This window comes from Salmo salar, chromosome ssa24 (genome assembly GCF_905237065.1).
Source record: "Salmo salar chromosome ssa24, Ssal_v3.1, whole genome shotgun sequence".
NCBI classification, from domain to species: Eukaryota; Metazoa; Chordata; class Actinopteri; order Salmoniformes; family Salmonidae; genus Salmo; species Salmo salar.
This window is the reverse complement of record NC_059465.1, coordinates 29,097,098-29,109,241: the sequence shown is the minus strand read 5'-3', so window position 1 is coordinate 29,109,241 and position 12,144 is coordinate 29,097,098. Positions and strand designations below refer to the sequence as shown.

Genomic DNA, 12,144 nt, shown 5'->3' with positions numbered 1-12,144 from the left:
GATGATGTGGCAAACAACCATTTATTGATGCAATGCAATAACTGTTATGTAATTCCTGCTCTTGTCCAGCAGGACTCCAGTCAGTCCGTGTGGACCAGCTGGGCCTGCTCTGTCAACTGCAGGTCCTCGTAAGTCTGCATGGGACGGTCCCTGGAGATCACATTTACCCTTTTTACATGTGCTGAACCGAAACAAACTCTGCTGGCTCGGATGTTTCCTTTCCATATGATCCTTTTCAGCATGGTGCCAGTTACTAGGGTGGATGCATACAGTAACTGTGCCATCTCCATGCAACTCAGTTTGTCTCGGCCTGGTTCGGCTTAGTAGTATAAAAAGCCCAAATGGAGTCAGACCTAAGTTCAAATACATTTCTTGAACTTTAAAATACTTTGAGTGTTTGATTGAGCCTACCTGGAGTGTCGGACATGCGGGATTTACATTTTTGGGACATTTACATTTGACATTTTAGTCATTTAGCAGACGCTCTTATCCAGAGCGACTTACAGTAGTGAATGCATACATTTCATACAATTTCATACATTTTTTTTTTCTGTGCTGGCCCCCCGTGGGAAACGAACCCACAACCCTGGCGTTGCAAACACCATGCTCTACCAACTGAGCTACAGGGAAGGCTAGGGGACCATCCCTTTGGTTCCATTGCGCCGGCAAGCTCAATCAACCGTAGCTAGTATTTGAAAGAAAACCTGGTTACACTTTATTTTGATATAGTCCCATATTGATGATCTACAGATGGTCATGCTATCAACAAACTATCTGTTGATAAGCAACTGCTTGCTAAGGTTACAGTTAGGGCTAGTGTTAGGTTTAGAATAAAGGTTTGGGTTAGGGCTAAGGTTAGGATAAGGGTTAATGTTAGGGCTAGAGTTAGGGTTAAACAGAGTTGTGGAGAAAGTGGTCATTGTGGAAGTACTGAAGTTGTGTATAGTTGTGTGGGATAGTTGTGTGAGTTCTGTATGTTCTTCTGTTGTAGAGTGCGGAGTGGGATCGCACCTGAAGGTAGGCAACCTGAATCATTGTATTAATGGCTTGTATTTAAAAAAACACAAAAAAAAACACACCTATTCGTTTTCCTTGTCTTTATTTTTCTTAGCTTCCCCCTCTGCTAGAATATTTACCTTCCTAACCAAAAGCGGAATTGTTAACTATAATCGTTCATGTTTTGGTCTGTCTTGGTTGTTTTCCCTGTGTTTTTTTGTCTGTTAGTAAAATAATTTACATTTCAATCCACAGAAGACCTGGACCCACACTACTCAGGTACTCCCCAACAATCACATAAATCATACACAAAAAAGTAGATCTGATAGCTAAATGATATGGCCTGTTTTTGTCTGGTTATGTTGCGTTACATCGTATTACGCTGTGTTGTGCCTTTCGTGAACTTACACCCCAACTTAACCCCCCCCCCTCCTCCCTTACTAACTCTGACTTTGCTGATAGCTACTTTATTGAGATAAAATGTACTTACTATGACAGTGATATGTGGATGTCGCACCTAGCTATTTTAAAATGAATGCACTGACTGTAAGAAGCTAGATAAGTGTCTGCTAAATGAATGTAAATGTTAATCGTATGTTGTGTTGTAAATGTGTGGTGGTCGTGTTAGCCATGGAAAGGAACAACCTGATGAGGCTTGCTCACACCATACCTTTCACACCTGTCTCCACAATGGGTAAGTCATCAGCCAATCACGTTAAAGGGACAGTTCTTGATGTTTCAATTATTTTAGACTCCCCTAGGGTGTGGTTGTTTCTCCAAACGGTTCTTAAATTTGTTAGCTGGTTTTTAAGCAATTTCTAGAATGATCTCACTAGTATTTTTAAAGAACGTAGCAATGCTAGTGGAAATTGATTGTTTCTGTTTTGGGTGCATTCAAAAGCATGCCATTGCCTCCCTAATACCCATCTTCCCCGTGGTTTCATGGTCCCTGGCAGTGGGAGAGGAGGTGAGTGTCTACTCCCTGGAGGAGGTGGAAGTTGCAGGCCCGGAGTCCTCCATATCCTCCTGGTCATCCCAGGGGCTGTCTGCGGTGCTGCAGCCGCTGTCCAGCGAGGGCTGTCTGGATGGGGGGCTGCGCAGGGCCACGCTCGTACTTTGCACCTGGGCCGAGAGGGACGTCCTGAGGGTGGGCTGCGTGTATGTGGTCAAAGCCATCCAGCCCGATGTGGTCCGCACCTGGCAGAGGGTCTTCCACAGCGACACCCCCCTCCAGCTCTGTCTGCGGGTATAAACCTCATATATATGTACATACAGTATATAACATCATAGCTTGTTGTTAAGGCCAGAAGTGTCTGACCACAAGACCCGTTAAACATAAACTCTGGGCCCTGGCAATTGTAAGACAGATCTTTTCCTGGTCAGGTCATAAACTCTGGGCCCTGGTTATTGTAATACAGATCTTTTCCTGGTCAGGTCATAAACTCTGGGCCCTGGTTATTGTAATACAGATCTTTTCCTGGTCAGGTCATAAACTCTGGGCCCTGGTTATTGTAATACAGATCGTTTCCTGGTCAGGTCATAAACTCTGGGCCCTGGTTATTGTAATACAGATCTTTTCCTGGTCAGGTCATAAACTCTGGGCCCTGGTTATTGTAAGACAGATATTTTCCTGGTCAGGTCATACACTCTGGGCCCTGGTTATTGTAAGACAGATATTTTCCTGGTCAGGTCATACACTCTGGGCCCTGGTTATTGTAATACAGATCTTTTCCTGGTCAGGTCATAAACTCCTGGCCCTACTTATATACATCCATTTTCCACAACAAGGCGAAACATCACCTCATTTTTGTTATGTGCGCTCCTCTTTTTTACCCTCATGTTTTACTTGGCATTTGTTACATCCCTTAATAGCATCATTCTGGCCTTCTGTTTTTGTCCTTACAGGAGATACAGCAACAGAGAGCTGCTCAGAAACTCATGCATGTGTTCAACCAAGTAAAACCAGAAAACATGCCTCATTCTCCCAGGTTGGTACTCAACTCTAGAACTCAGTACTAGTACGTGTGTGTGTGTGTGTGTGTGTGTGTGTGTGTGTGTGTGTGTGTGTGTGTGTGTGTGTGTGTGTGTGTGTGTGTGTGTGTGTGTGTGTGTGTGTGTGTGTGTGTGCACATGTCATAATAATAATAGTGGATTGGATTATATAGTGCCTTTCTACCAACTGAGACACTCAAAGTGCTTTACATAGTAAGGGCGAAACTCGTGTGCATATGATATGTGTATGTCTATGGACTTACAGTATGTGTGCGTGTTACATGTGTTATGAATGTGCGTCTCCCTCCTAGGTTCCTGGACATGTCTCTTCTTCACTGGCACTCAGACGGCCAGTGGTTGACCATCGAGAGAAACATGACGGGAGACTTCAGGAAGTACAATACTAACACAGGAGAGGAGATCGCACCCTGCTGTGGGATGGAGGAAATGCTCCTGGCCTTCTCCCACTGGACCTACCAATACTCCTGCAAGGAACTGCTGGTGTTGGACTTACAGGGTCTGTCTGTCTGTCCATCCCATTCTGTTGAGCTGTCTGTCTGTCTATGGATAGATTTATTTTGCAACGTCATCACTTCACAGGGTTTGTCCTGTAAACTACTACATTGAACTGAAATCTCTCTTTCCCCTCCTAAATCTTTCACAGGAGTGGGATCGGAGCTTACAGACCCATCGGTCATCCGAGCAGAAGACAAAAGGTACTCGCCTCGTACAGTGGAGGTTCAGTGTGTGACACTGACACTTATTGTCATCTTGACATCCATTTTTTTGAGGTCTAAAGACATCTGAAATACGTTTATTTTGTCCTTCTCTCTTTTGTCCCTTGCCTTCCTGTAGCTCGAGTGATGACATGGTGTTTGGTCCTTCTAACCTGGGAGACGCTGCCATCCACAGCTTTGTCATCAAGCACACCTGCAACTCCTGCTGCGAGAACCTCGGACTCTCAGGTGAGAGAAAGGACCCCTTCAGACCACCACTTTTATAGGGGGATTATAGAGGATTGTGGGTGTGTGTATGCGAGCCTGTAATGTGTGAGAATGTGTGGTCTATTAGGCATGTGTTGTCGGAGAGTGAACTTCTTACATGTGTGTGTGTCACCTTTATGTCGTCACTCGGGAGGTTCGCTGGCCTGAGATTAAGCCCCGAACTTCAAATGAAGATAGAACCGGCTAATTAGGCCAAGGGAAGCATTTATTTAAATGACAACAGAGCATTGGAGGCAGGGGGAGGGACTTGCTTTGTGCGGTGTGCTGGGCTCTCTTTGATTACATATTAAACAGGGCTTTGTGTTGTGGAGAAATTAGCTTTGATTAGATATTAATTGCAATCGCTGAGTAGACACGAGACGCATGATACCAGCATCTAGAGGGAGCATCGCCTCGGAAATTCACTCAAAAACAAACAAGCAAGCAAACAAACACACGCAAACATTCAGCCATACTTGTTTTGATCTTTTCAAAGGTGGTTTGTTTTTTTCTTCTTGTTTTTTCTTCTTCTTATGTCCTCTCCAAGATTCCCATCAAAACAAATTATTCATGAAAAATCCATGCACTTCCTCTCCGGCCTGATCACATCCTCTTTTTAGTGGTAATGACTGTATAAACTGCCATGTAGCTGATTGATGTTTGTGTTGTCAGATTTGAGGAGGAGCACGGACATCCACAGGAAAACAGAACACAGGTCTTTTGAAAAGGAGAGTGGATTGATCATGACTAGGATGTAACCTCTGATCCGGAAGCAGAAGTACGCCATCCTAACCTCTAATCCGGAAGCAGAAGTATGCCATCCTAACCTCTGATCCGGAAGCAGAAGTACGCCATCCTAAACTCTGATCCGGAAGCAGAAGTACGCCATCCTAACCTCTGATCCGGAAGCAGAAGTACGCCATCCTAACCTCTGATCCGGAAGCAGAAGTACGCCATCCTAACCTCTGATCCGGAAGCAGAAGTACGCCATCCTAAACTCTGATCCGGAAGCAGAAGTACGCCATCCTAACCTCTGATCCGGAAGCAGAAGTACGCCATCCTAACCTCTGATCCGGAAGCAGAAGTACGCCATCCTAACCTCTGATCCGGAAGCAGAAGTATGCCATCCTAACCTCTGATCCGGAAGCAGAAGTACGCCATCCTAAACTCTGATCCGGAAGCAGAAGTACGCCATCCTAACCTCTGATCCGGAAGCAGAAGTACGCCATCCTAACCTCTGATCCGGAAGCAGAAGTACGCCATCCTAACCTCTGGTTCAGGTGGGATGAAGTTGCCCTTAAAGCATAGACACTGATTTAATGTCAGTTTTGTGTTTTCCTCCCCAAATGGTTATGGTTAGGATCTGGGGAAGCTAAGCGGATCCAGAGGTGTACAAGGGTAACTTCTACCAGGAATGAAAGCACTCACTTGGTTGGTTTGAATGGATAGTGTACATTGTGTAGCTCTATGTGGACTAAATCTTGTGTTAGATGTCTGGTAGGGCTTTTGTTGTAACAGCAGTTTACATTGCAGAAGTCTCAGCAGCAAGCCAGATGCTGTAGTCTTGCATTCATTCCGCCTATGGAGTGCATAGTGGAGGGACGCCGCAGTGTCTGTTGTACCACAGGTAACCTATTAATCAATCAAACACTTTGCCTTATTGTAATGTTATGTATCATTAGACATGATGCAGAGGGCATTCTAGGAAGGTGTTTCCATTCACCAAGATATCATTTGTTTGTTCTCTGTTCTGTTTAAATTAACTCCTGGTTAATTTTGAAATGAGCACCACTTTTACCATCTTTTCATATCATCTGAGGAATGTTTATACCAGTTGTCATGTTTTTATCTGTTGCATAACAGTTTTTATGGTGAAATACCAGCTATTATGGCAGCCATTTTGAATGTTCACAATAACTCACCTTCCTAGTTAAGTTTCAAACGGGCAGACCTTCTGGGATGTTTTCAGATCACCCGAGGAATTTTTGTACCAAATGTCATGCTTATATCTGCTTCGTAATGTTTATTTTTTATTAAGGCCTCAGACTATTAGGGTATTTCAAGTGTTATACTCTTGACATAATATTCTTACCAAACCTAGCTTGGTTTATTCAATCTTATACACATTCACAGCTAAAAGCTGAACTACAAGCGTAGCAAGGAAAAGCTGTATTTAAGTGACATGTTGAAACCCTTGAAAGGAAACCATCTTCAGAGTCATGCACCATGTTCTTCAGTCTGGACTCAAAACTGGATGTTAAACAAAACTTGATTTAGAACAAATTATTCATCAGAGTCAAAACTACAATCTGGGATTTGTTTTTCAGCAAAACATCCCCTCTTAATGTCACCAATATATATTTTCCTGTTTTCAAACACTGTTGTGCATGTGTGAAATCATATTTTCGTATTTAGCAATGCTGAAATATATTGTTATGCTGATTATGTTAACAAGTGATTACATGGAAAAAACTACAATTAAGCATTTACACAGCTGGACTGAAGCATGGCTTATGTTATGGCTTAAATTCAGAATGAAAACACTAATACAAGAATAACAAAATCTGGTCTCTTGATCGTTGGAATTCACACTGCTCAGACTCAGATTATTCAAATTATCACAATGGATAGCACATCTTTTTTGTTGTTGTTGCTATAGTCCTTCACTTAAAGAGCAGTTCTGAAGAGTATCGAACCCTTAAAATGACAGTTTGTTTGTCCACAAAAACTCGACATAAAATCAATTCACTTTGTGTGTGTGTGTGTGCAGAACAATGGAAAAAGAACGAGCCAGAAATACATCCATAAAATTTCCTTTATTTTTCTTCCCACAAAGAAATGTCTACAAAAGCGTTAAAATATAGAATTTAACAAAACTCACTTCAGACCTTGAGTTGATTATTTACATCTCGAAGGAGGAGACACTGAGAAAGCTCAGGACAACTCAGAACTTCGACACAACTGGATCATCAAAGCTCTTAATTTATGAACACACACACACACACACACACACACACACACACACACACACACACACAGGTCTACATGTAAGCTTTGGGGACATAAAGCTGTGTCAAAGTTCCGAGGTTCGATCCGACTCACGAAGTGAAAAATGCAAACATACAAACAAATAATTCAATGTAATCAAATACACACTTGCCTCAAAATTCCCCTTTTTGATTGGTTCTCAAGTAAACTCACACAGTAAAGAAACTATTTCCCATTTCGCTAATCCAGCTCCTCCTCTCTAACTATGGCACTTGAAAAAACATTTCTTTTTTTGTTTTAGTTAGTCCGTTTAAAAGTGTTTGTACCCCAAGTACCTTTTTTAAGGGTTTTGGTCACAGATGCTGCACTTACTGTACTTGACTTTCTCATCATGGGACGCAAAGACATTCTAATGAATAAATAAAACATGTTTAACACTACTCCAGTTGCACGCATGTATAATGCATTAAGAAAGTTTACAAAGCGTCAATAGAGTAAAGAACCTGCTATTTGTTAATTCACTCTCTTTCAGCCTCTCACTCCACACACACACACACACACACACACACACACACACACACACACACACACACACACACACACACACACACACACACACACACACACACACACACACACACTCAGAGGTTCTCCAAGGAGGTGTTTTTGACTAAGTATATGAAATGTTTTTGACCAAGTATATAAAATGTCAGTGCACTTTGTGGTCTCGTTAGGGTAAGGACCACCTTTTGCCTGCGCTCTGTGGTGTCTCTGTTGATGGAGTAAAAGGTGCATGATGCATTCAGTCCCTCACACTGAACACAATACTCCATAACATTCAGAATAAAAAATAATCCCCAACCCCTGAACCACGGCATCGCATGAGAAAACCTAAAAGCCCCAATGTTTCATTGCCATGAAACAGCATGCAAAGATAACAGAACAACAATAGACTAATAGTATTATAGTAGTAGTAATAATAGCAATAACAACAATAATAATAATAGTAATAAAATTAAAATAATTGTACAATGCAAACATGACAGTAGTAAATGCTTTCCAGTTATTATTGCTACAGTACCTTACAGTGTTTATTTGTCACTCAGATTACCAACCCCACCCTAAACCCCTGATTCACAGTCTTGCATTGGAAAATAACAACAAAGTTGGGTTGAATTCACTGTCCTAAAGGCATGGAATGGGTGGACGCCAGCTTAGTTATGGTCTTCCTTCATTGTAAAACAACCAGTACATCTTGAACCGAGGTGGGTTTATGATTGCAGGAACATGATTTTCTGGGACTTTTGTAGAATAGGCTCTCCCCATTATATGGACTCAAAATGCATCCGGACAGTGAATTTATCCCCACACACAGATCCATTCACACGCAGACAGACACACACACACACACCGATCCATTCACACGCAGACAGACACACACACACACACACACACACACCCCACCAAAGCCTTGTCTGGGTAGGTTCCTTCGCTGGGAGCCACCAGCGTATTTATATATCCAAAAAACGCTTACATTTTCAAAAATATTCAAACTCTTTTTATGCAAAGATAGAAAAAGAGTTGCTCCCTGAGAGAGATGCTGCGTAGTGCATCGAGACACGAGTGATTGTCTTTAACAAGCCACTGACCTCTAACTTCACACTCCTTTTTTGGCGGAGGGGTGGGCAGGATATGGTATGGGGTACGGGAGGGGCGCTATGAGTAGGAGAAGCTCATATTCTGTGTATATGGAGGATGATAGTGTTCACTGCATATGGGAAGGGTTTGGGAAAGAGATTGACACATTGACTCTGTATGGGTACCCCCTCTATATAGCCCCGCTATTGTTATTCACTGCTGTTCTTTAATTATTCGATTTTCTTATCTCTTACTTTTTTCTTAATAAAATTTTTGGGGTATTTTCTTAAAACTGCATCGTTGGTTAAGGTCTACACCTGTTGTATTCGGCGCATGTGACAAATACAATTTGATTTGATTTGGTTCGATTCCACGCTATGACTAGGAGAAGCTCATATTCTGTGTATATGGAGGATGATAGTGTTCACTGCATATGGGAAGGGTTTGGGAAAGAGATAAAAGGAAGTCAAGGAAAATGTTACAGGTTATGCTGTTCTGTACACTGGCACTGGCTAGCATCTAGTCTCCACTAAAAGTTCAGAGGGATTTGGCCACTGTGCGAAACACGGAAACGTGTCCATTATAACGTGTAAGGAAATCCTTGAAGATCTTCAACATTAACATTTAAATGGAAGTGATTGTCTATCATAGTTTACTATTAAGATTGTTCAATGTATTGCAACTTTAAGTTGCAAATGTTTCAGTGAAAAATATCTATTACCCTGTTTTTTTAGGATCCGGAAAAGTGTACTATAATAAGCAATGCAAGATCTACAGTCCCAAAGAGCACTCTGTAATGCGGAATAAGTGTCAATTTTAATCTGAAAGATGAAACATCTGAATATTGTCAGTAGAGTGGCGCAGCGGTCTAAGGCACTGCATCTCTGTGCTAGAGGCGTCACTACAGGCCCTACAATCCTCAAAAGATTTTACAGCTGCACCATCGAGAGCATCCTGACGGGTTGCATCCCCTCCTGGTATGGCAACTGCTCGGCCTCCGTCCGCAAGGCACTACAGAGGGTAGTGCGTACGGCCCAGTACATCACCGGGGCCAAGCTTCCTGCCATCCAGGACCTCTATACCAGGCGGTGTCAGAGGAAGGCCCAAAAAATCGTCAAAGACTCCAGCCACCCTAGTCATAGATTGTTCTCTCTGCTACCGCACGGCAAGCGGTATCGGAGCGCCAAGTCTAGGGCCAAGAGGCTTCTAAACAGCTTCTACCCCCAAGCCATAAGACTCATGAACAGCTAATCAAATGGCTATCCAGACTATTTATTACCTATGCATAGCCACTTTAACAACCCTACCTGCATGTACATAATTATCTCAATTACCTCGACACCGGTGCCCCCACACATTGACACATTGACTCTGTATGGGTACCCCCTCTATATAGCCCCGCTATTGTTATTCACTGCTGTTCTTTAATTATTATTTTTTCTTATCTCTTACTTTTTTCTTAATTTAATTTTTGGGGTATTTTCTTAAAACTGCATCGTTGGTTAAGGTCTACACCTGTTGTATTTGGCGCATGTAAAAAATACAATTTGATTTGATTTGGTTCGATTCCAGGCTGTATCACAACCGGCCGTGATTGGGAGTCCCATAGGGCGGCGCACAATTGGCCCAGCGTCGTTAGGGTTTTGCCGAGGTAGGCCGTCATTGTAAATACAAATATGTTCTTAATTGACTTGCCGAGTTAAACAAAAAAATGGACATATTGGCGTATCCACTTTAGCTAATCATGACTACCCCCTGTGCTTAACCGTTCTAGAATGATGAGGCTGAGGAGAGAAATGCAAGAATAAGGAAAAAGCAGTGTGAAACTTAATTTATATCGAGAGAGAGAGCGAGAGAGAGTTCTTTATTTAAGCAGCCCAGTGATTAGCACGGGTGTAGATTGTGCAAAATGTGATGGGGGGATGAGGGGATGTAGAGAGGAAGAGGTTCAGGAAGTGGCTTGGTTTGTTATTCACTGACTAGGTACTGTATGCCCTCATGAAAAGACACCAAGACCAACACACTAGTTTTAGCTAGGTGGGTGGTGTGGTAAGAGGTGGTGGTGGGTTTAGGGGGGCTGGGCGGGAGAGGTCCCCCTACTAATCTCTCATTTGATCTGATTGTTCAATAGCAGTCCAACTTCGATGGACGGAGTTATTGCAGCGACAGAAAATGATTGACAGGATGGCAGCCTGACAAAATCTTTTTTTTCACACAAAATATAATATTTATATACATATCTTCACCTTGAAAAGTAGCCATAATTGTTTAAATCCTTCTTTTACAGTTTAATAGTTCCGAACTGAAAGATGCAATACCCTCTTCACGTATCAACAGAGCCCAGACAAGGCTTTCTCGACATACCAAAATTACCTCCCAGGTTTACCCCAATATTCTTTAACAATTCTCTTTTTAACTTTACAAATTCTGTACACATGAAACTATCAAATAACAAAACAGACAAGGTATCAGCCACATAGGGCTGCTACAGTTTTAAATTAAGACTAAAATATTAACAGAAGATGTAATACTGGAATCCGATCTTCACTAAATAATATCTACAATAGCTTTTCTGAATCACACGAATCCCTCCCCCATCTTCAATATCACAATTTCATGTAAAAAAATTATTATAATAATAAGATAAACAAATTGACTTACCCAGTTAAAAGACAGCTTAAATTAGCTAGTTAAAGTCTGTACATTTCTGGTCAGTTCTGAAGAGCCCCGTGGTCATGGGTGCATTATATACATTCTTTAGACTGTATCGGTGATAGGGTTGGATAAGTGCTGGACATTCCTAGTGTTTGCGGCTGTAAGTGTCTGGAGGGTCCGGGCCTGGGGTCCGGGCTTTGCCGTTGCATTAATGATGCGTCCGCGGTCACGTTGTGGTCCACTCTCTGAGGTTGGACCATAGGAAGTCACTTGGGCATGGTGATCGCTGCATTGGGGTCGGGATTGAACAGCTCCTTGTAGAGCGGGGGGAAGAGCACGTTCACCGTCTCGGGGTGAAGCTGCTGGAAGGCCTGCAGCTCCTCTGTGTGGAGAGTACACACGGCCGACAGCATGGGTATCCGACCAATCAGCTACAGAGGACACAGAGGGGTCAGAGGTCAGGGGTGATGGGTCAAGAAGTCCAGATCATAACCTAACTAAAGTCTCAGTCTGTACATGAAAACTGCAGCTAAAGTGAAAAAGGTTGTTTGAAATACACTGCCATCGAACAGTGCCTTGGTGTGACACCCTTTGATGCCAATGTGAAGCCCCACAACAGCTGTACTGTATGAGGCACTGTGATGCGCCGCGGTGATGCAACCTACCTTAGCCAGCGCGTCCTCGTCCATGTGGTTCTTCTGCATGATGTGCTGCAGCGCAAAGTAGATCTTCTCCTGGAGCTTTTGCACCTTCCTGGGCTCCATCAGCCATGGACGGTCTGACAGAGGAACACACACCAACATCACGTCAGTCACTGTGTCTGTCTTACTTATAATAAAGACAGCTTCACTAATGCAGCACATGTCAATCACTGTGTTGACAGCAGCATTCT

At 42.8% G+C, this 12,144-nt stretch overlaps 2 protein-coding genes across 9 annotated transcripts in view; one reads left to right on the top strand and one right to left on the bottom strand.

Annotated features, from left to right (window-relative positions):
* LOC106585702 (transient receptor potential cation channel subfamily M member 6) overlaps positions 1 to 7,399 on the top strand; it is a 54,718-nt gene extending 47,319 nt beyond the window's left edge. For 4 of the 7 annotated variants that reach the window (XM_014172215.2, XM_045707141.1, XM_045707140.1 and 1 more), the window contains 10 exons: positions 70 to 128; positions 992 to 1,017; positions 1,252 to 1,275; positions 1,625 to 1,690; positions 1,953 to 2,242; positions 2,902 to 2,984; positions 3,300 to 3,505; positions 3,653 to 3,704; positions 3,844 to 3,953; positions 4,644 to 7,399. In XM_014172215.2, the coding sequence (XP_014027690.2) occupies positions 70 to 128; positions 992 to 1,017; positions 1,252 to 1,275; positions 1,625 to 1,690; positions 1,953 to 2,242; positions 2,902 to 2,984; positions 3,300 to 3,505; positions 3,653 to 3,704; positions 3,844 to 3,953; positions 4,644 to 4,729 (1,002 nt within the window). In that variant the 3' untranslated portion in view covers positions 4,730 to 7,399. The remainder of the gene's footprint in view (positions 1 to 69; positions 129 to 991; positions 1,018 to 1,251; positions 1,276 to 1,624; positions 1,691 to 1,952; positions 2,243 to 2,901; positions 2,985 to 3,299; positions 3,506 to 3,652; positions 3,705 to 3,843; positions 3,954 to 4,643) is intronic. The other 3 variants (XM_045707138.1, XM_045707136.1, XM_045707137.1) reach the window with 3 other exon arrangements.
* Positions 7,400 to 10,681: 3,282 nt separating this feature from the next.
* LOC106585703 (nuclear receptor ROR-beta) overlaps positions 10,682 to 12,144 on the bottom strand; it is a 38,671-nt gene continuing 37,208 nt past the window's right edge. For both annotated transcript variants that reach the window (XM_014172220.2, XM_014172219.2), the window contains exons 9-10: positions 11,918 to 12,030; positions 10,682 to 11,683 (exon numbers count right to left, since the gene is read on the bottom strand). In XM_014172220.2, coding sequence (XP_014027695.1) covers positions 11,519 to 11,683; positions 11,918 to 12,030 — 278 coding nt within the window. In that variant the 3' untranslated portion in view covers positions 10,682 to 11,518. The remainder of the gene's footprint in view (positions 11,684 to 11,917; positions 12,031 to 12,144) is intronic.